The sequence below is a fragment of the Apteryx mantelli genome, chromosome 16 (assembly GCF_036417845.1).
Source record: "Apteryx mantelli isolate bAptMan1 chromosome 16, bAptMan1.hap1, whole genome shotgun sequence".
NCBI classification, from domain to species: Eukaryota; Metazoa; Chordata; class Aves; order Apterygiformes; family Apterygidae; genus Apteryx; species Apteryx mantelli.
The window spans coordinates 17,943,523-17,965,432 of NC_089993.1; the positions used below are offsets into that span (position 1 = coordinate 17,943,523).

General features: G+C 46.2%; 2 protein-coding genes across 2 annotated transcripts; one reads left to right on the forward strand and one right to left on the reverse strand.

Moving 5' to 3' along the window:
* Nucleotides 1–415: 415 nt before the first annotated feature.
* Nucleotides 416–16,100, reverse strand: PTCD1 (pentatricopeptide repeat domain 1). Its single transcript, XM_067306556.1, has 11 exons — nt 16,016–16,100; nt 15,808–15,915; nt 14,710–14,826; nt 4,855–5,222; nt 4,219–4,359; nt 3,796–4,014; nt 3,057–3,158; nt 1,887–2,651; nt 1,529–1,645; nt 1,009–1,191; nt 416–716 (listed from the first exon to the last, which is right to left on the reverse strand). The coding sequence occupies exons 1-11, from the start codon at nt 16,029–16,031 to the stop codon at nt 525–527; spliced, it is 2,328 nt and encodes a 775-aa protein (XP_067162657.1). The 5' UTR covers nt 16,032–16,100; the 3' UTR covers nt 416–524.
* CPSF4 (cleavage and polyadenylation specific factor 4) lies at nt 5,532–12,904 on the forward strand. Its single transcript, XM_067306683.1, has 8 exons — nt 5,532–5,664; nt 6,656–6,706; nt 7,226–7,378; nt 8,184–8,279; nt 8,432–8,525; nt 8,990–9,062; nt 9,956–10,048; nt 11,737–12,904. The coding sequence occupies exons 1-8, from the start codon at nt 5,562–5,564 to the stop codon at nt 11,803–11,805; spliced, it is 732 nt and encodes a 243-aa protein (XP_067162784.1). The 5' UTR covers nt 5,532–5,561; the 3' UTR covers nt 11,806–12,904.
* Nucleotides 16,101–21,910: the final 5,810 nt, after the last annotated feature.

The window sequence follows — 21,910 nt, forward strand, 5'->3', positions numbered from 1 at the left end:
TGTAGTTAAAGGCATGTATGGAAAGGAGAGGGCAGAGTTCTCAAAACCCCAGTCTGACCCAACCTCCCTACCAAACTAAACTAAAGCTAAACTTCACTGGAACTCTCTGCAAAGCTTTTCAACCTGGAATTAGCATGGATTGGTGCAAGAACGCCAGCAGTCTCTGTAGACTTACAGGTCACTTCTTAAGTGCCCAGATACATGTAAAACACAGGAGAAAGAGACAAAACTAGCAGTGAGCTAAGCCACTGTTGAGAGCCCAGTTAAGCCTGAGTCTGCTTGTTTAGCACAGGGTTTGTTGAAACTACAGCCTACCTAATCCTCTACAGTTTAAGGAAGTTCACTGAAAATGTACTTGCTTCTCCTAACTAGTAAATAAAGTACTTCTCCTTTGTGGTAATGACAAGAACTCGGATTCATGGAAATACAAAGCTGCTTTACTACAAGGCTGCGGAAGGAGAAAGGCCAAGTTCTTCCAGCACATGGAATATGCAAGACTTCAGCTATCGTATGGAGCATCCTGCTCACTGCAACTTCTGTCCTTGCTGGTCCTGCACCTGCACATCCTCTTCCTTATTTTCATTTTCTGAACGTTTAGCTGTTCTGTATTTTTCCCAGGGGTGGGGAGTCTCCTCTCCTGCCATTACTTTTAACCACCGATAGTAGTAGCCACGGAAGCCATCAATTTTTTCCAGGTATGTGTTCTTTGACTTATACTGCAAATAGAAACACAACAACACAAGTTTTTATTAGAAGAGAGCTTATTTAAATGTGCAACAGCTATAGACTTCTACTAAAGAAACAGCTATCAAGTAACGGTCAGCCAGATCACACAAACCCCAAGGGAAAAGACTACAAAGGAGCTTTTTAAGTTCCCCTGCGTTGTTGGTATCCTTTGGTATGCCTCCCCTTGCTAGTCAGCAGTACTTGCTTTGTGTCTATCAACTACACCATTCAATTTTGATAAACACTGATGCCTTCATATTGTGACCAGTGGTGGCTACCTACCTTGTCAAAATCAGGAGGGTACTGTGCTGCGAATTCCAGCTGGCTTATGATAACTTCATTGGGGGGTACTTGGTTGTTCCTCATGTCCCGCAGGATCTCTGTGAGGTAACTGTAGTCCAGCCGCCTCACAGCAGCAGCGATAAGGGTGCTGTAGATATATTTGTTGGGAGTCACTCCAGACCTCTGAAAACCACAAAAACACTCCAGTTAAGTTTGTCTGCTGGCCAGTGCAGGACTCCTAGAGCGAAGAAGGCATACAGACACCTCTTACACACTCTTGGGATCCATGTAACAGCTTCTACAGTGTCAGTACTCCCCTTCCCACAGCCCCTCCGCTGATCCAGTGCAGGCACAGGACAGACTAGCTGAGCTCTCAGTCAGTTACTCTACAGTTGCATATTCTTGGCATTGAGAACATAAATTGCTGACCACAGAAAACTCAGCAGGTCTTTTTACAAGCTTAATACTTCACTTGCTTTGCCTTCCTGCAGTTTGAACCTAAGTTTTTTAAGTTTTTTACCTTCAAATCTGAGAGTAACTGCAGTCCATCTTTCTTTTGGTGGCAAGCAATTGCCAAGTTACAAAACGTCTGGAGGTTAGGCGATATTCCCTTCTTCGCTAGAGCTGGCAGCAGGCCCTGCAAGAGGCAAGCGCTGACATCAGTTTCCAAAAAATCTCACTGTAGCTTTCCAGAGCTGGAAGTGCTAAAACAGAATCCATAAATAATTCAGAAAGTAACCTGAGGACTGGTTTGTGGAAAATGGTAAGAGTCCCAATTTTTACTGTGGCTAGAGAAACAGGTCTTATAGTAAAATGCAGGTAACACGAGGCCCGAGACAAGGAGGTGGCAATAGGGCCAATTTGGGTTTTTTCCTCACCTTCGCTCCTTCAAGGTCTCCCTGTTTGCTTTTCTTTCTTATTAAAGTGTTAAAGAAGGTCACATCTACTTTCACTTTATGCTCATCGATGATTGCCAACAGAGAGGATTCTGATGGGCTTTGGGGTTCCACCAGCTCAGCCAGTAATGTAAAGGTTTTTATGTTGGGTTTTGCATTGTCCTCTTTCATTTTCCTCAAGAAGCCCTCCACACCCCCCATCAAAGCCAGTCTATCGGATGGTGTGGCTACTGTCCCCAAGGAAACCACAGCTGCATCAGGCATCTTGGAATCCAGTAAGTTGGGCAGGTTGCAGAAATGCAGGTTCTGGCTTAGGCTTGCTTGTTCCTGCTCTATCTCAGCCTGGTCTGTCCTCATCAACGCTCCAGTCCCACTGTGAGCTATGTTAGCACTGGCAAGGCCAGCCAGTACTGGTTCTGTTTCAGCCCAATTCACATCTTTGTTTTGTTGCTTGATCAGTTGTTCAGGCTGCACAGAGTTCTCCTGAAACAGTTCCTTTTCCATGGCTTCCACGTCCAGCTGGACAGCAGCTGTGCTCTCTGATCCCTTCTTCCTCTGACTTCTCGCCTTTTGTTTCTGCCTGCCGGGTGCAAGCCTTAGCTGAGATGAATTCTCTTCAGTGGGTCCTAGCAGTATTTGAGAAGCCAAAACTCGATCGCCTATTCCACAGTCTCTTGCAGCACGGAGCATCAAGTTGTAAGTGTGGCTATCAGCCTTTATTCCAAGTCTAGTCATTTGTTTCCAAACCTGAAGAGAGGGAGATGAACATGAGAGATGTGATATTTAATAACAGGAGCATTTCTAGCTGGGTTTAAGCATATCTTAGTATATCTACAGTGCCCACTGTTAATCATATCCACCTGCAGAAAGGGAATAAGTTTACAGCGTGACAAGATGAGATGTCATTAGACTTTGAATAGCCATCTAGAGCTAGTACAGTCCTATGAGATCACCCAGGACAGCTTACAAGTGTTTGCACTGTGAGATATCCTGATGGAAGTCTAGTTTATAGAACTTGTCTTGGGAGGAGCTGAGCTCCTCCTGTTTTCATCAGCTCTGAGCATCCTGCTGCCTTCCACAGGTTCAAGTGACACGTTGCAATACAGAAGCAATGTCATGTTTTTCCTTCCCCCTGCGTACACGAAGACAGACCTGCAAGGCATAGCGGAAGCCGTTTTCGCTGTCCTTTATGCAGCCCATGAGAAGGAAGCTGAAGGTCTCGGCTGTGACAACGTGGCCCTTGTGCACAATTTCCTAAAAGAGGAGAGAGAGCATTAAATTTCCCACTTACCCCTACAGTCTGCCACAGCTGGCTGTGAAGCGCAAACTTCTGGGGACAGAGCAGCAACAAAGCCCAGGGCGGACTCCAGGTACTGTGAGCAGAATGATAGCTGCAGGAGAAAAAGAAGTCCTGACAGTACCTACGTAGATCCTAGCTTCTCCCTTATGGGAACTACAGGAAATTTGGGGGCAGGAATAGCAATTCTTCTGGCTGTTCCCAGACTGGCCTTTCTGAGAAGACCTGCTTTAAGAGCCATAAAAGTAGCTAGCCATCAATATATGCATTCTCAAAAGAAGGGAAGGAGACAGACACAGTAGATGTGAACCCCACAAAAACTCTGTTCAATAAATCGTTGACAGATCAGAACAGACTTTTAAAGCCAAGCTCTGTTTAAGCCTGCAGCTGCCTCTTTTTATCTACTTAAACTTTGTTTGATATGTACCAACACTATGGTGTTTTTTTGTTTTATACAACAGAATAAAAATATGACTACTGGGTCTAAAATGGTCTGTGCTTAAAATGAAACAAAGAAATCTATGCAATATGGCAACTTCCAGGAGTTTTAAATAAGGTAGACTACACTTAATACAGGAAAAGTCACATATTTACCTTCAGTACATCAAAGCACATCCTGAGATCTGAACACAGGGCACAGACTTTCAGCAGAGCGTGATAAGTTTTCAGGTTCAGCTCTTGATTTTTGCTCTTTAGTTGCTGCCGTAACTTGAGAGCGCTCTGCAGGCCTGAGTCCTTCCATGGTGATTCAGCGCAAGCATTGAACAGGGCCGTGTAAGTGGCATCAGTGGGGATTAAGCCTCGTTTTTTCATCTAAAGGGAGAGAAAAAAGAAATGGAACTGGCTTTTTAGGAAAAGAGTTCTAGAATTTCATAGTTTGGTTTTAAGATTTTCAGGTTAACAAAATGTAAAAATTGACTCAAAGGCATTTTGGAGACACAGACTCATGACCAAATGCTTAAAACCACTTTTAGCTAAAAGCCTAATGAAGGTTTTAATGAGAGAATGTAAACCTACATCATTGTAGAGCCTGAATGCCTTTTTCACATAGCCAACCCTGCCACAGCCACCCATTAGAACTGTGTAGTTGCTTTCTTCTGGCTGGACGCGCTCTTCCTTCAGCATCTGCACCTCAAACAGCTCCAGAGCCTCTGCCAGCTGCAGGAAAGAGAGAAATCCATGATGAAGCAGCAACAGAATCAGTTATAATGGGTGTTAATATACTCGACTGTAGACAGACTGTGACAGAAGTCCTACAGGGCACAGGGTTCCTCACATTCCTTATTTTACTCCTCTTTTGTAAAGAAACCAAGTGAGCACACAGGACAATCCACATGGGACAGTGCTGCAGGGGTTTGGAGCGAGAAGTCACAGCACGGAAATATCAAACCCAGGACTGCCCCAGGGGATGGCTGAATGGAGAATGAGATGAGGAGTGGATGAAATTGTAGAGAAACTAGTTGCACACCCTCAGAACTGATCAGTTAACTCAATTATTATTTTCAGAGGGGAAACAGGCATAGGAAAGCCCAGCGCCAGGTTTGGCAGAGTCAGAGTGCATCTTTTAGCTCCTGACCTGGAGAGTCTACAAAACCGTGCTGCCTCTCTATCGTTGAGTGCTATTGATAAACAACCAAAGAACTGGGAACAAACCTTGTCCTCCTTAATGAGGGCTTTGCATTTTAAGAAGTACCAGTACGGTGTGTTCCTGGGCCCACGCAGAGGTTTTCTTCCCACTTCTTCCTCCTCCTCCTTCCCCTCTTCCTGAAGCCTTAAATTCTGAAAGCGCGACGTGGCTTTGTGATAATACTTTCTGGAAGAAAATTTACTAGAGAGCGTCCCAAAATCCACGTCCGCCTCATCGTCCGCATCGTGGGCGGCGTCAGCGGAGCCGCCGGGGCCGAGCTGCGCCGGGTCCCCCCCGCGCAGCGCCCAGGCCGCCGCGGAGGAGCCGAGCGGCCTCAGGCCCCGCGGCAGCAGCCGCCCCGGGCCCGGACCCGGGGGCCGCAGCAGGCCGGGCGCTGCCCGCGGCGGGGCGCGGGGGGCCCAGGGCAGCCCGCGGGCCACCAGCCGCAGCAGCCTCATGGCGGCCCGTCGCCGTCGCTAGGCGACCGCCGCCCCACTCGCCGCCGCCGCCGCCGCGCGGGACGGCGCCTGCGCGGGCGGAAGGGGCGTGGCGGCGCGACGCCATTGGCGGAGGCGCGGGCGCGCGCGCGCGGCCTGCCGGGAGGCGGGGTCAGAGGTGACTCCCGGCATCCCGCGGCCGCCGATCTCCACACGCCGCCGCCGGCCGCGCCGGGACCCTCGCGCGTCCCCCCCGCACCCGTTCCCGCCGCCGGCCCCCCTCCCCCGCCGCCATCATGCAGGAGCTCATCGCCAGCGTGGACCACATCAAGTTCGACCTGGAGCTGGCCGTGGAGCAGCAGCTGGGCGCGCAGCCGCTGCCCTTCCCCGGCATGGACAGTGCGTGCGGGCACCGGGGCCTGCGGGCTGCCCCCTCCCCTTCCCTCGCCTCGCCTCGCCTCGCCTCCCCTCCCCTTGCCGCCCTGCCCTGCCCTGCCGGCGGGTCTTGCCCTGCGGGGGCTGCCCCGGGGGTGGGGCCGGCCGGGGCGGCCCGGCTTTGCCTGAAGCCCCCGGGCGGGGGGCTCCCGGGGGCCCGAGCCCCTTTCCCGGCTCTTATTAAATCAAGCCAACTTCTGCTCTCCCCTCCGAGGCTTTTGTCTCAACCCAGGTGTTTTTCTTTCCTTCCTCGGTAGAAGCCATAGCTAGTGCCAAACGAGGCTAGAAGACGAAGGTGGAGGCATTACCCTGAATAAACTTGACTTTCCTCCGCAGCACTTCTGTTTCTTTGTTCCTCTTTCATGGATGAGGCGTTTTAAGAACCAGGGAGATCTCTTGAAATATATCTGTGGCCTGGGCTCTAAACTGTCTCCTGCGGTGTAGTAATCTGACACAAGTCATCTAGAGAGACTCATAGCTTACTAGAATTTTCTGGCTAGGCTACTAACTAGAGTTTTAATGCCCTTAAATATTGTGATCCCTGTAGGTCAGGATTAGCAAGGGATAACATGCTAATGGTTGTCTTGCTCTTTTCTGGTCAAAAGAATACAAGGCCTTAGTTCCCCTGGCTGTAAATACAGGTTTCACCAGCACGATTGGCTTAATATCAACAGGGGAAAGCCTGGTCAACAAAACTTAAACCTCTGAAAGGCCAAACAGGCACCACCAAGCTTCTGCAAATCCCCTTGGTGTGCGTTTTACCAAAAAGACTACGGATATTTGTGAGGGCCAGACTTGAACAAGGAACTTGCACTGGAAAGTAAATTCCCCAGACCAAAATACTGATCTTGTGATGATGAGAACCAGGTTGTCTCTGTGGGGAAGGAAATATTTTAAAAATTGCCGCAAATTCTCGTAAAAATTAATTATGTTTCTTTGACTGTTCTCTCCACAGAATCAGGTGCTGCTGTCTGTGAATTTTTTTTAAAAGCGGCCTGTGGAAAAGGCAAGTACTATTTCCAGTACAGTTATACTCTTACAGGTGGGGGGAAAAGGGAAACTAGATTTGCTAGCAGATCACTGTGTAGAATGCTCATGCTCTATTGTAAAGATGGGAGGATAACTGAGGTTGAGTTAACTGCAACAATTGTGAAATAATGTTTTTTGGAAGTGTGGGGTGAATAAGCAAGGCTACCTGCAAAGACAGGTTTGAACTGATTGCAAGCAGACCTTGCTCTGGACATGGACATGCCTGTGTTAGTAGCTGTGGGTTATGGCTGCCAGGATTAAGAGCTGGAAACTGCATTGCTCTGCTCATTAGAGTGTAAAAGAAGACTCCGTTATCCAGAACTCCCTGTTCTACCATTGCCACTAAAGGACACATTCTTAAGAAAAAGCGAAGTCTTCTGAAAACTGCTCTTGTAGAGGGGAATCAAGTGTTGCTGCTGCCCTGGGCATAAATGGCTTCTTGTGCTGCAGATTTTAAATGTTCTTTTTGCCTTCTCCTTACCCCATCGTTCTGCAGGAGGCATGTGCCCCTTCCGACACATCAGTGGGGAAAAGACAGTTGTTTGCAAACACTGGCTACGCGGACTGTGCAAAAAGGGAGACCAGTGCGAGTTTCTGCACGAGTATGACATGACCAAGATGCCTGAGTGTTACTTCTACTCCAAATTTGGTAAGGGGCATTGTAGCTCCTGCTTGACGTTCCTTGCTAGCGTGGGAATCTGATGGTGCAGAGGATCCTGGTACACCCTTCTCACCCTGTCTCATCCATCTTCAGAACATTACAGTTCTTCTGTGTCTGCTGGTACTATTAGATTGTAATTTGTCAGATCTACTTAGCCCTTCACCTTATTTTATCCCCCTAAATTCTTCGTGTGTTGTAGATGTCTCCTCTCTCAAGAGCTTGTCCCTTGGGGGAAGAGGGGGGAAGTTCAAGTCTGTACCGGGTTTTGTACCTAATGTTCTGTTTTGGGTATGAGATGAGTAGGCTGAGCAGGTGGTCTTTGCATGACTTTTATTTTGGGGAGTTGATGAGCAGCAGAGGGTATGGGGGTGCAAAACTTTTATGCACTTGCTTTCCAGCTCTGGAGATCTGGACATAATGAGGCAACTTGCTGTCAGAAACTTACAGTCTTGTAGGTTTCCTTGGACTGAGGTTAGTGTGCAATTTGTAGTTTCTCCACACTTTTGGTGCACTAAATGTTTGGTTTTTGTTATCATGACTGCTCTTTCAAATTCAGTTTCCGCATTGTTTTAAAAGCACACATAAATAATCCAGTCTGGTAGAATTTTACTCACCTGGGGTGAGTGCTTGGTGTTTATCATCTAGGTCAAGGCAGGCAATAAGATTTCTGTGCCTGAACTTATAAATGTTGGTAACAGCTTTGTGGGAGCTACATGATCCAGGTAATGTTTTGGGAGTGATTTGATCTTGTGCCTGCACCATTTGCTAAGAAGTGTGTTTGCCTTTGGTACAGGGGAATGCAGTAACAAAGAATGTCCATTCTTACACATTGACCCGGAGTCTAAGATCAAAGATTGTCCCTGGTATGACAGAGGCTTCTGCAAACATGGTATGTATGTCGCACGGTTGCTGCTTCTGTGGCTATAAAGCAAGGGTAGGGTGATGCTATTCTTCCTTTGCATGACCTGCCTGTGTACCTGCTGCTAGGGAGTGCTGGGGTACATATATATGAAATGTGAACTATTGAGCTTTGTGTTGCAGGTCCCCTCTGCAGGCACCGACACACTCGAAGAGTCATTTGTGTGAATTACCTAGTAGGATTCTGTCCAGAGGGGCCTACCTGTAAATTCATGCAGTGAGTATGTTTCCAGGCTTGTCCTGTAATCTTGTGTTTCCTCTATAATCTACTATATAGCAAATCAGGGTGGTTTGGTGCTGCCCAGCGCTTTTGGAAAGTTGGCAGATCTTTACTTTGTTGCACATTATATTTCCAGTTTGAGGACGTGGGGCAGGGACTCCTCAGAGAGTTACCAAACAGACGCTGGGGTGGTGATCAGATACCATCTGTGCAGTAGGGTTACGTGGGTTTATAATCCAGAAGACTTCACAGCTAGAGGGAGATGCAACCTACTGGACTATCATTTTATGTAATGCTGAGCAGCAGAATGCAAAGAAGTGGGAAGGGAGGTCTGTTTCTTGTGAGTGAAATTTAATTAGCTGAATGTTTGCTTTGTTATCCGGAGTTACTTGACTGAGCTGATGGTAAAATGTTGGCATATGGTTCAAGAATCAATTTTCTTGTCTGTCTGTCTAAACCAGCCCTCGGTTTGAACTGCCTATGGGAACCACAGAGCAACCACCACTGCCTCAACCGACACAAACACAGCAAAAGGTACACGATTCCCTTCCCTCTCCTACAGACCCACCCTCAAAGCACTGCCCACGGTGCTTTCAAAGGTGTATTATCTAATGCTCAAAACAGGACACCTGGGCTCTTAGATCTGACTTGCTGGAAAGCCTTGAAGAAACACCCATTAAATGAGAGAAAACCTTACTTATTTTATATCAGGGTGTGATATTCTTTCCTTATAAAGAACTTTGAGAAAAATACTAATAAACCTCAAAGCATTGTCCCTTCTCTCCCCTTCTGCCAGCCCTGTAATGTCCACCATCTGATCCCAACAGGTTGCTGCTGCCTTCATCTTGGGACCATGGTGTTTTGCTTTGCTCTGTTTCTCCCCTTACAGCACCTTGGTTAACTTCTTCCTCAGTCATTGCTACCTTCCTCCAGCTCAGAGGCCAGCAGTGGCAGTTCTTTCCTTGGGCTGCCTGGAAGGGGGGCACTATGCGAGAATTAAGCAGCAAGCACCCCTGAGTGACAGTGTAGTGAGGAGCAAAAGTCCTACGATTACTCCAACTTATATAAAGATCTAGTCACAGAACACTCCCACGTACACAGAAGCACATTGTATGTGGTTGTGCAGCTATCTGCCAGTTTTTGTAATCTGCATGACATCTCTGTGATGGCAATGATATTTCAGCAGCCTAAACCAACTCTCTAAATCTGCTTTTCAGCGAAAAGCAGGACTGCTGGGCTTTGTATGCCTCAATGTTTGATTTCTTCTCTCTAGTGTTCCAGCTGGCAGATCACCCACACGTAAATTTGGAGGAAAATTGATCATTCAATATGTGGGGTGTTCTTTTCCTTTCTTAACAAAGTAACCACCACAAAGGTCTTCATCCATGATGCACTTAACAAGTCAAAACTTTTCTCCTAACCAACAGAGGACACCCCAAGTCATTGGAGTCATGCAGTCCCAAAACAACAACACTGGGAACAGAGGCCCCCGGCCGCTGGAGCAGGTCACCTGTTACAAGGTAATTCACAGGGGGGATGGGATGGGGAGGGGAAGCAGAGAGGGTTTCATTTGGGAAGGACAGTGTATATCACCTGGACTACACCGTGCTGCGGTTCTGCTGCTGGTTGCTTGTCACAAGTAAAGGAACGGGCTGTTGTGATGTGTGGTGTCGGTCCTGCAAAGGTTTTTTTTCGCAGTGATAACATGCTCATGAAATGTGTGCTCTGCTCATTAGACACTGCATTTTGGCAAGTGGATACAGCTGTCAGAATTAGTATTGAGGTCTCATGCCTCTAGGTTGCTGGTTTGCCAGCTCATGGGCTTGCTGTGGCCCGCTTACGGCTGCTGTATCACAGACTGTGCTCATCTGCTAATAGCAGGAAGCCCTTCTACGGTGTCACTTAAAGGAGATGTTCAAACTGTATTTGAAAGTAAGAGTTAAAATCAGTTTTGTGCTCATGAGTTCATTTGATTACACTTAGTGATTGTGGAAAGATTTTCTCCCCTGTTAGTGTGGAAGGTCCACGCAAGTAATGGAAATGGAATATAAAAAGGCTGTCTATATTTCAGCTACAACACCCCTTGTCAAATCAAGGACCAAGCTGTTCATTTTGGTTTTTTGGTTGCTCAGTGAGGAGCATAGGCAGACACAGTTGAGTTTTCCATCTCTTGTTTATTTTTCCCAAAAAAACCCCTATCTGCTACAGAAAAGAAATAATCTTCCTTTCCCATCAGCTTTGACAGTTACATCATAGTACATGCCAACTTTGTGCCTGAGGTGCTTGTTTGGGTTTCACTGTTTAATCTGTGGTTTAAAAGTTATCATGATTCGATTGGGATATTAAGTAGCCGAATCAATTTCACAGAAAACCTTTAGTAGCTGCTTATTCAGTTCCAAAATGAAGTTTTACTAAATGTCAACAACGTAAACCCACTCCAATGAAGTCATTTGGTGATAGTGGCCTCCTCAGGGGCAGAAACTCCTATAATTGGAGCTAGCCAAATGTTACAGCAAATAAGGCAGCACAGAGAATTTGGATCTCTCTTTTTTTTTTTTCTTTCTTTTTTTTTCTTTTTTTTGCAACTGAAGCTTTCAGAAGTCAAATCTTTGCCCAAGGCTACATTATTCTGCTTCCTGTCCAGTGAATGAGCACTATACAGCTAGGATTTAAGGAAGCAAGTAAATTACATATCTGGAGAAAGCAGTAACATCAGATGTCAACATTTCTTGCTGTGTTTGAATAGCCCTAAGGTGCAAAGTCATGAATCTCTTGTTCAGATGCACTTTTCTATGTCTAATCCAGGATAGCTGATCAGGAAAGTGCCCTGTATACATCTCTGTTGCAGTGTATTTCAGATGAGGTAGTCTTGGAATCCTCAAACACAGAAATTCTCCTTGGGGTCTCGAGTTGTGTGTTGCAGCCCTTTGCTATTTGTAGTAATGTACTGAGAGCTCTGTCCTTAGTAGTATGTTATAGTAACGTGGCATCACGCTGATGCCAGCACAGAAGCTGCTTTTGTTCCAACTAGTGGAAATAGCCCAAGTCATGTCCCTTGTGACAAGGTTTCACTTCACCTGCTGAACACTGCATCTTCCATAAATGGAAAAGCTTCCTAATTAGGACAGTTGCTGGTTACATTATTAAAGGCAGCTACAGAAAGAAGCTATCAACTGTGTAATAACCTCTCTTTCTCTCTCTCTCCTAGTGTGGTGAAAAAGGTCATTATGCCAACAGATGCACCAAAGGACATCTGGCCTTTCTCAGTGGACAGTGAAAGAGCAGAGAGGAGAGTGCAAGGGAGCTATTAACACTGAGAAAAGGTTTCTGCCTAGCACTATTTCTTGAACTATTGATCAGGTTGTTTTTTTTAATGCCATTACTGAAAGAACTGGTCAGAGGCTGGCTGCTGCTAAGCAACATTTTTGTAATTGTCCACAACTTTTTTATGTTTTAACCTTTTTAAAATAGATTTTGGCCTCCGCCTACTTTCATTGAGCCCTGCTGAAAGGTAGATTGAAAAGTGGATAGATACGCAAACCCCTCACCGTTGCAGCATTCTACGTAAACACATCTTACTCCAGTGTTTCTTTAAAGTGTTTTCCTTCTACCACTGCTCTTTGGGGAACCTGCAGCCTTTCAGCCCTCCCTGTGGAAGCAGGAAGACTGACGGGGAAAACTAATACTTGAAATGCCTTCCCTTCAGTGAGGAAGCAGCAATATGGCTGTCCTGTAGCTCTTAAAAAGCAAGCTCATGTTCCTAGGTCCAGTCTGTTGTAGTCAGTGAGCTTGTCCTGGTAGCTAACTTAATGCCCTACGTTGACCAGGATATAAGCCTCTCGTCCACTTGCTTAGTTTCTGTGCTTCTTTCTATACTGAAGGTTAGAATTTAATCTTCTGCCTGAGAACTGATCAGGATGGAGTGGGGAGAATAAATTGGCATCTGTATGGTTAGCCGAAGTACGAGGAGCACTGACTGTAGGAAAGCCGTATTTGTGCTCCTCTTCCATTCAGAAAAAGCAAGTAAGGAAATGAACATGGCTTGAAGTGTAGGAATAAAAGATACTTGTCTCAGTCTCCCCTCAGTCATTCAGCTCACACTGACCAGGTATTTCCATAGCCTAGAGAAGACCAAGAAGTGGAGCTGTATATTCTTATGGAATGCTGCTTTTAAAAGTGGTAGAGCATCCTTCTGAGAGCGTACTCCCGCAAGCCAAAACCCATTAATTTTGTGAGACTATTTCAAAAGGGCCAATGATAAAATGTGAATTAAAAAAAAATTGCACCTACAATGTGAGCCTTATTGATTCTAACCCATCTCTCATTTGCTGACTGCCTTTATACTTTGTTTTTATTGAAATGTACTATTGCAAAAAGTTGGCTGTGAAATTTGTTTTTTTTGGTTTTGTTTTTTTAAGAACAAGGTTCAGATGGCTAGATTAAGAGAAGAGCCTATGTTGGTTTGAATGACTGTACTTATTTCACTGTGGATGTTCAGAGTCAGTTAAAATAGAAGTTTCAAGTCTGACTGTGGTAAGAGAGACCATCAGACACTTTTCATGACACACATGTTGTGCCCCTAGAGGTTAAACAGTGGCCAAACTATTCAATATATTGCCTGGATATAATTAGGCACCTAGAAAGGGAACTAGAACACACTTCAGTGCCTGGCCACCTTCCCCATGTAGTTCAGGGAAACTTAAGATCTTCATTACCTAAATGGATGTTTTCTGAAACCGAAAGCTTTCCTGTTACAGCTGAAGCTCTTGAGAGATTCTTTGCACCTCTTAACTGCTTTTCATTCTCTCCAATACTAAGAAAAGCACACCGCAGCTTGTACCCGCAACATCCAGGCACAGTTGCAAGCATCAGCAGGTAGTGCTGTAACACTAGGATGCAGTTGCTTAGTGGAGTGCATTAGGAAGGCAAAGGGGCTAAATCCACAGATGCTCCTTTAAATGGCATCTGTGCATGTAACAGCTATTAAACTTACCACCACCACATTTAAGTCAGTAAGCAAAACTTTCCTTTCATTTCATGCACCCCTGCTGTATTAAAGACCTTTTAAGCTTACACTTACATCCCTACTCGCAGTTTTCCAACCTCTCTCAGTAATGAAAGCAGCTGTAGTTTTGACAGAAATGGGCTACTCATGGTAAGAAACATTTTAGTTCCAATGGCAGAAGGAGACAGTAGCATACCTCCTGGAAGCCAAACAGGGATCTCGCTTCAAGCAGTGCTTTGTGATGGAAAATTGCCCAAACACGTGCAGTCCCCAGGTGGCAGCCTGACTGAGAACCAGAAGCACATGGCCACACCACTGAGTCTCTTAAAGCTCAGGTATTCTTCATTCAAATCAAAATATTGTATCCTCTCAGCCAGTTGTCCAACCTGCAACATTTAGGGCATTAAAAGTAAAGATAGCATTGAACTGCTGCTTATCAAATAGTTAAAGATGAAAGGATTTTAGTAATTTCCCCAGTTTATAACACAAGCTAAGTAGTGAAAGCTTTTCCAACCATCTCTGAACTTATCCTTGAGGGAGGAAATTCAGGGAAGACAAACTCACCCACACAGTACCAAGTAAAGTTACCAAGAGTCTCAGCTCAGAAAGTGTAAAGTGCATACACTTTATTATTGGTCATAACAGCAGTACAGGTTTTAATAGGAATAGTTCTGATGTCTTCATCAGGACACCTGTTCCAGCAGCCAGATCTGTTCAAGAACAGCACCTTCACTTTCTGAAATTCATGCTTCAGTGATACTTCCTGTGACGGTCATGCTCTGTATCATTCAAAGTAAAACAAGTTAATTTTGCTGAAGTCACAGGAAAAAAAAGAAATGCTTAAGTTACAGGAAAGAAAGCACTTTGCAAGAAATCTGACCACATAGTTCCCAAGTCTTGCCAGGTTAGAAAGGCAATAAGGTTTATGCTTTTTTCATCATCAAGAAAATATTGGCCATCTGTTAACTTACTAAAAACATTTAAGTTCTCTACAGCTAAAAAAAAGTTAACCTGCCCATAGGCAGAGTCTCAGATCCAAGTGGCAATGATTAGCATAGTCCTTCATCTTGTTCCTAAAAGCAGTAGCAGATTCATTGTTTTTATAGCCCCAAGCAATCTTTCAAGCACTCATATACATTCAAGCCATAGGCAGTCAGCCATACTGCTTTTACTTACTCAAGTGGTCGTAGCTCCAGATGTAGCTGATGACAATATAACCAGCAAGCACCATAGTGATGCCACCAAGGCCCCCTTTCCTCACATTGATGTATTTATTGTAATACCTGTCATAACCTGTGTAGGAGAAAAGTTATTTCATAGCAGCCAGGTGACTTGCACATTTGTCTGTGTCAGAAAGAAGCACACTGCTACTTAATGCATCCCCGTTTCACAGAACATCAGGAAGTTGCCTCCGAGGCCTTCAAATTATTTCATTAGTTTAAGAAACAAGTTGGACAGAAGCCAACTCATGAGTTAGTTAAGCAAGGTGAACTCTGAAGTTAATATCAGCTGTAAGCTTAAGAACAAACAAACAAAAGCTGTTTATCTCTCAAATCTCAGTATTGCTATAACTTTCATGAGTTCAAGCTGCTTTGGCATTATCTAATTCTTTAGTACTAGAATATATGCATTATACATGCATTTTCATTTGATGTTTTGTGTTTAAGTCTACCTGACTGCTATATCTGTACCTACAGCAAAGGACACTGGTCAAAACTTTTGCTAAACGATCTCTAGAAGTCCTATTCCTTTTTCATCATCTTCAGGGATCGATTACATTTTATATTTACTTGTGATCTTGGGAAAGTTCAAGATTTTCAGCAGATAAGTTCAGCAGAAGTTGGTCAGGAATAAGCAGATCATCCTAACAATACTTCTAAGATACTTATTTCCTCTTTGTACAAGAAGGGACAGTGAAAACAAACCTCTGGTGGACAAAGCCCATGTGACAAATTTACAGAAGGGAGACCAAGATGCTACGTGAGGTGCTGTTTTGGGGAAGAAAAAACTGCCCCGAAGCCCTCCTTGTACCGCAGGATCCTGCCTGCCAGAGCGAACAAGCAGCAATAAGCAAGCGATGCTTACAGCCGAAGGGCAGTTCAGCGGCAGAAGAGACGCCCCGAAGGCCCCTGACAGCACAAGAGAGGCCGAGGGCGCGCGGGGCGGCCTGCCCCCGGGAGAGGGACCCAGGGCCCGAGCAAGGACCGCCGCCCCTCGGCAGGGGCGAGCCCATCCCGCCCTGCCGAGCGGCGCCGGCCCCTCGGGGCCCCTCACCTCTGCGCAGGGCCCCCGCGATGCCGCCGGGGGTGAAGTCCCTCATCGCCAGCCAGGAGGTCAGCTGGCCCAGCTTCACGTCCATCAGCTTGGTGTCCTTGAGGGGAACTGCGGCACAGAGAGAGACAGAGCGCGGTCAGCGGGAGCGGCGGGGCCCGGCCCGGCCCGGCCCGGCCCGGCGGTCACCTTGGCGGCCCGCCGCACTCACCCGGCGGCTGCGCCATCTTGCCGCTGCTGCCGACAGCCGCCGCCGCCGCGGGGGAAGCCGGGAAGCAGCGCGCCGCCGAGGCTCACGGGAGGAAGGTCAGGCGGGCACCCGGATGCGGGCGGGGCGCCATGTTGGGCGGGTCGGCCTCCCCCTGGAGGCTGAGCCCGCTGGGGAGGGGTGGGGCCCTGTCGTCCCCCGTGTCCCCTTCCTGCCTCCCCGTGGCGGGGATCCGTCCCCTTCAGGGGCTGCACGCTCTGCCTCGGCTGCCACAGGCTCTGGGTTGCGGCCTGGCAGCGTGTGGCCCTGCCAGCCCCGCTGTGGCAGCCTGCGTGGGGGGCTCCGGGCGCCATCAGGGTTTCCTCTCCCTGTCTTGTCAGAGCAGGTCCCTTCGGGGCCATGTCCCCTCCCCGGGCGTGCAGGCCCGACGCCACCCGAAGCAACGGGCCCGGGGTCCACTAACGCCCCAGGGCAGGCGGGCGAGGCGGCAGGGCGGGTGAGGCGGCAGGGCGGGCGAGGCGGCAGGGCGCGCGTCACCCTGGCCCGAGAGCGGCCAGCGAGGAGCGGAAACCCGCAGGGCCCCGAGCTGCCATAGCCCCTCTCCCGCCCCTCCCCGCGTCCAGCCGGCCTCCGGGCACGCCGCGGCGTTAGCCCGGCCGCGAGGGGAAAGCCTCGGGGCAAAATAAGTCACCAAGCGGTGACGCAGCCTGTGAGGCTTCGCAGGAAGCCCCTGTACCAGCGCTTCTGCACAGACAGGTGAAAACTGCGGCTGGTCGTGACAAAATACCAGAGAGAGAAAAATTCACACATCTACGTCTTCCCCTCAGGATTGTTTTGGGGGTTGTTGATGTCCCCAAAATGAACCTTTTCCTGTGGGCTTAGCATGAAAAAATTGCGACTCGTATATAAATGTTTGTTAGTAATGTTATATACTATAACAGATATTTAAATATGTTAAGATATATTGTAATGTAAGAAGTTAGGGACTTTCAGATCTCTCCTTGGGGGGGACCAGGACAAACTGCCCTCTCCTACAGTCTTAGATGGCTTGAAGGCTAGAGGAGGAACATTGACCATTTCCTTCATGGGGATTAAGCGATAGGGGAGTAATATATTGTGTGGTCCTGTTTCAGTGCCCAGGCAGGATTTTTCCACATGGGAACATGCCACGTTTTACCATAGCTCCTCTCAAAGGATGTCAACAACAGAAGGAGAGGCCAGGCCTCCGTGTCTCCTGGAAGTACAGTTGTCTAACCAGAGCAGTGGAAAAGAGGTAATGTATGAGGATGTGTGGATGAGGACTACTCCTGCCTCCTGCAATAGTGAAGGGGCACCCAGATTTATTTCATATTGCCTACGTCTCTTTCTGGGGGTTTTAATGTAGACAGTCACCCAGGAGAGCCACCCTGGGCAGATAAACACCTGCAGAACTGGCCGTGATGGGCGGGAGGATGGTTTAAGGGGAAGAGGATTCCAGCAGATGTCACTCGCACTTAGCAAAATGCTCCTGCTGGAAAGATACTCTAAATTAGCCTGACCTCTAGAGGTTTTAAATCGTATAATTCAGGTTCATAAAACAGTGTCAGGTTTTGTTGTTGTTTATTGTGCTGAATCTGAAAAGCAAAATGATACAGCAGTAAACAGGGAGCAGCCATCCACCACTGCTTGTGACAGGTCAGCCAGGACCCCAGATTTCCTCGTTATTAAATATCCATCCCACAGAGGACTGTTAGAACGGATCAGAGATGATGAAGACTAAATTAAGAACACTGAAGGGGGCCCACAGGGCTCCTACATAAACACTGAACTACATCTCTCTAGTTTCTACTTCTCTTAGATCACAGAATCCTGTTCCACATGCTTTCCTCCTGCCATTGCAGGATTCTTGCCACAAAGGGTTTGTATTACCTGGTATTAAGTGACTTGAGGCCTGGGACCTCTGTCATCTCAAGAGACTATGCTGCTCTGTAATGCATCTCACTCAGAGGCTGATCTAGATGTCTGGCTTGTATCTTCAGCCTCTATTTTCCTGAAATCAATGTATTTATATTGAACGGTGCTCTCCCTTAACATAAAGATAAAAGCAGAAGGAATAAATTACTACCTGTTACTTATTAGCAGAAACTAGGATTAGGAAAATACAGTGTGCCTGCTCACTTAAAGAAATGGTTCTGAATCTATTCTCTCTAAAATGAGTTAAAACTCCCTTTATTAAATTATTCTTTATTGTATTATTGCACTTTACCGGTAACTGTCTTTTTATTGCAGAAGTGTACCCTGATGAACTATTCTGCGGCCTTTTTACTGTACTTGCATAAAAGCGTGCTTCAAACTTGCATAAAAGCATGCTTCATAGATTGCAAGGCAGCCTATTGTTTTAAACAGGATTGTTCATGAAAGGCAAGTTAATTTACCTACAGGAAAAAAGGCAGTGGCAGGTCCCTCATTTTAAGGAGTTTCCTGCAGAGTGGAAGAGCACCTAGAGTTGCTTAAACTGCTTATAGCAGGGTTTGGGGAAGTCTGAGTTGTTAGGGTAGGAGTGGAAGTCTGTAAAAAGGATACATCTCCCATGCAGTTACGGACAGCAGTGACTTAAACCTTGGCGTGGACTGCCTGTGCTGGTCCAGAGTAAGAGAGGAGTAGGGCTGTTGTCCTTATGCCATCTTAATCCTGAACCAAGCAGGAAGAGTTAACTGGTACAGATGTGTGCGAGGTTCTCTAGCACACATTTCCTCCCTTTGACCCCCGCTGTTGGCCAAAATTCAAGGTCTTGTTGGTTGATCCAGATTGGAGGAGGAGTGATGAAGAAAGGTATTTCTGATGTATTTCTGTTTGCTTACAAGAATGCGCACAGCCCTCTTTTCCTGAACACAGAAGAAATCATGCAGTTGAGAGCCAGTTTCCTTGCTCACAGCTCCCGACCTGTTCCAGGCAGCAGTGTGACCCCAAATCCCTCTATTTCTTGTATTCAGTCCAGGTTTTATATCAATGATTGTTCAGGCTGTTTGAAACTTCCGTTCCCTGCCTGTTTAAATATGCTCCCTTTCTCTCTCCTCTTCCACCTGAACTGTATTGTCCATCTACACACAATCTTCTTTCTGCTTAATACCCTACCGAGACCATCCCCTCAGAGCTTTCAGATACTTGAGCAATCTTGCATTTTGGGTGGAAATACAGACTTAATGTCTCCTTCAGCTACCCTAAATAAAGGAAAACAGTTATATCTACCAGTTTGAAGAAGGTTTAACCCAACCTATAAAAATAAAAGCCTAATGGAGTGTTGCCCTGAGGTCTTCATCTTGCTGAGGACCCCTCTAGAAAATGCTATGAACTTTATAAGTAATGGCATGGAAATAATAGGGAGTACGTCACTCATATACCCAGACTATTTTGCAAAAGACGTCAATAAGCATGAAAGACATTTCCTTATTCCAGTAACAACCATAGCACATAATATTGTAGCTTTTAGTCTAAAGACTCAGACACAGCTGAAGAGTTAAGTAACACTTTTCATTAAAGTTGTTTAAAAGGAAAAGTGAAGAGTCAAATACAACCTCCCTCCGACTGTAAGATCTTAGAGGCTGGGACTGTTTTTTTGTTCTATGTGCCACACCTTGGACACTCAGGGTCTCACCTGGGACTGGTGCTCAGTGACACTATAATAAAAAGCAGACACAGTATTCATAGGTGTGTAAAGTGGCACAGAATGGCCTTCAAGAAGGTCAAGAGATGAGGATTTACCTATCTGATCCTGCGCCCACTGAAACTGATGATGAAGCACCCAGTGCTTTTAATAAAGGATCAAACCTACACAAGTGGACAGATAAGATTCTGAAACATGCGGTTTGGCGTAGGGTGCTTCTGGGCTCCTAAACACTTATTTCAATCTGATGTCTTCCCTCTATCACAGGTTAAGAGGCTGCAGCCATCAAGGAGAAAGAGTGACCCTGGGATACAAGCACTTCCAGAAGCTCAATGTAGAGATGCATGTTTTATCATCCAGTAATTTGGAGAAAAGGTAGGACGGTCCCAGGTAGCTTGATCCTATCTATTGTTTTTAATTGTGTGAACAGTTTGAGGTGGTGAGAGCAGTGCAGCTGCTCAGCATAGGTCTCAAACTTACTCATCTAAAAATGTGTTTGCAGTGGAAACCAGAGGTCCTGAGTTGACTATGATGAGAAAGGGGTGTGAAATTTGGAATCTCTTCCATGGTCAGACTTCCTCAGGAAAATGGTGAATTCCCTCACATAGATAATAATATGTAGGGATTGACCCAGCAAAATCAGTTGAGAGAATTAACCTATGACCATAATCGGATTGCTTGCTCTGTATTATTACAGAGCCATTTTATTTAGTCAACCTCAAAAAACTTTACAAAAGAGATTGCTTACCGGTCATTAATAGTTTAGCATCTACATGGTTCTTTTTTCCTTCACAACGCTTAAGTATTCATGCATCTTTGTGCTCCTCTGGTAAGATGGGTAAATTAATGTTGTGATAATTTCAAATGGGGAAATTTGAGCACTGATGTTTAGGACTGCGGAAGGGGGAATTCTCCCCCTCCCCCCCCGCCTTTGGTCCCATCATGCTGGTCTCTGCTTGTATCTAGTGCCAGTTGCAAAAGTACCTTATTTTGTAGGTCTTTGATCAGCCTTCTGGTTAGCTAAATATATACCTGTGGGGAGATAATTATATGCTATCAGTAGTAAAATGTAGTAAAATAATTTACGTTAATTAAAACATTTGCAAAACCCAAGCAGGAATTTTCACTAAGATAAATATGCTGCAGCGACAGCTGTATCTGGGACTGCCTGTTCCCCATCGACAAACGTGAAAATAAAACCAGGCGCCAGTAAAAACCAGTTTCTTCCTGCTAAAAAGAGGAAAGACATGTAACCACTGGGAAAACCATGGTGGTATCAATCCAGAGGGGCAGGGCAGAACATACCTTCCGTGTGTGCAAGCAGATCTGTATTCATGAGCACGGGGAAGGTTTGTGCAATGACTCCCATCTTATCAACGTGCCTGTTCAGCTAAGTGTGAGTGCTTCAGCTTCAGCTGGGCCTCATGTTCTGTGGGGAGGATTTAGAGACCAATCAAATAGCACGGCAGAGACTTAAAAAATCACCTTGTTTGTTACTATCTTTGAATCCACTGTCAGTTCCTCCAGCACAATCCTTGTACCTTTTCTTTTTTTCCTTCCCACCTTTACATCTGATGAAAATACTCAGCATTTGCATGGCCTTGCGTGGTTGTTGTCTAACTGGCCCTCCCAGGTGAAGTAGTCGCTGGCTATTCTCACTCTGCTGGCGTGCATCTAGGTAGAAGATCTGTTGCACCGGTGAGTCTGAGATGTTACCGCTTCTACCACACTGTGGAGATGCCCATTGCTGTTGCTTTCTGCAGATCTCAGAACACAGATGATTTCCAGTTTAACCCAGTGCATGTCTCCATTGCGCTTCTGGAAGTGCTTTTATACCAGAGTTAGTTACTCTTTCTTCCTGATGGCTGCAGCCACTTAACCTGCAATAGTGGGAAGACATCAGATTGAAATAAGTGTTTAGGAGACAAGAAGCATTAGTGTTTCATTTAGAGCTCATTCTTATTCTTTCACTGGTGGATGATGTAAAATGTCTTCTTAGAAGACACTAAGAAATCAAGAGATCTATAGGGTTGCAATGGGAGAGCCACAGCTCAGCTCCCAGGAGCAAATTGTCTGTCATTACAAGTATAGCCCAGGCCTTCCAGTTTAGCATTTGCGCATCCAGAGAGTTAGACCATGCATCTTTCTCCAATCAATAGCTGCAATCACCACTACAGGACTCACGGTTGTGTTCAATTAGTTGGTGAGTGAGTTGGTAAGATACCTCCTCCTCCATCTGTTCTCCCTTTTCTTAG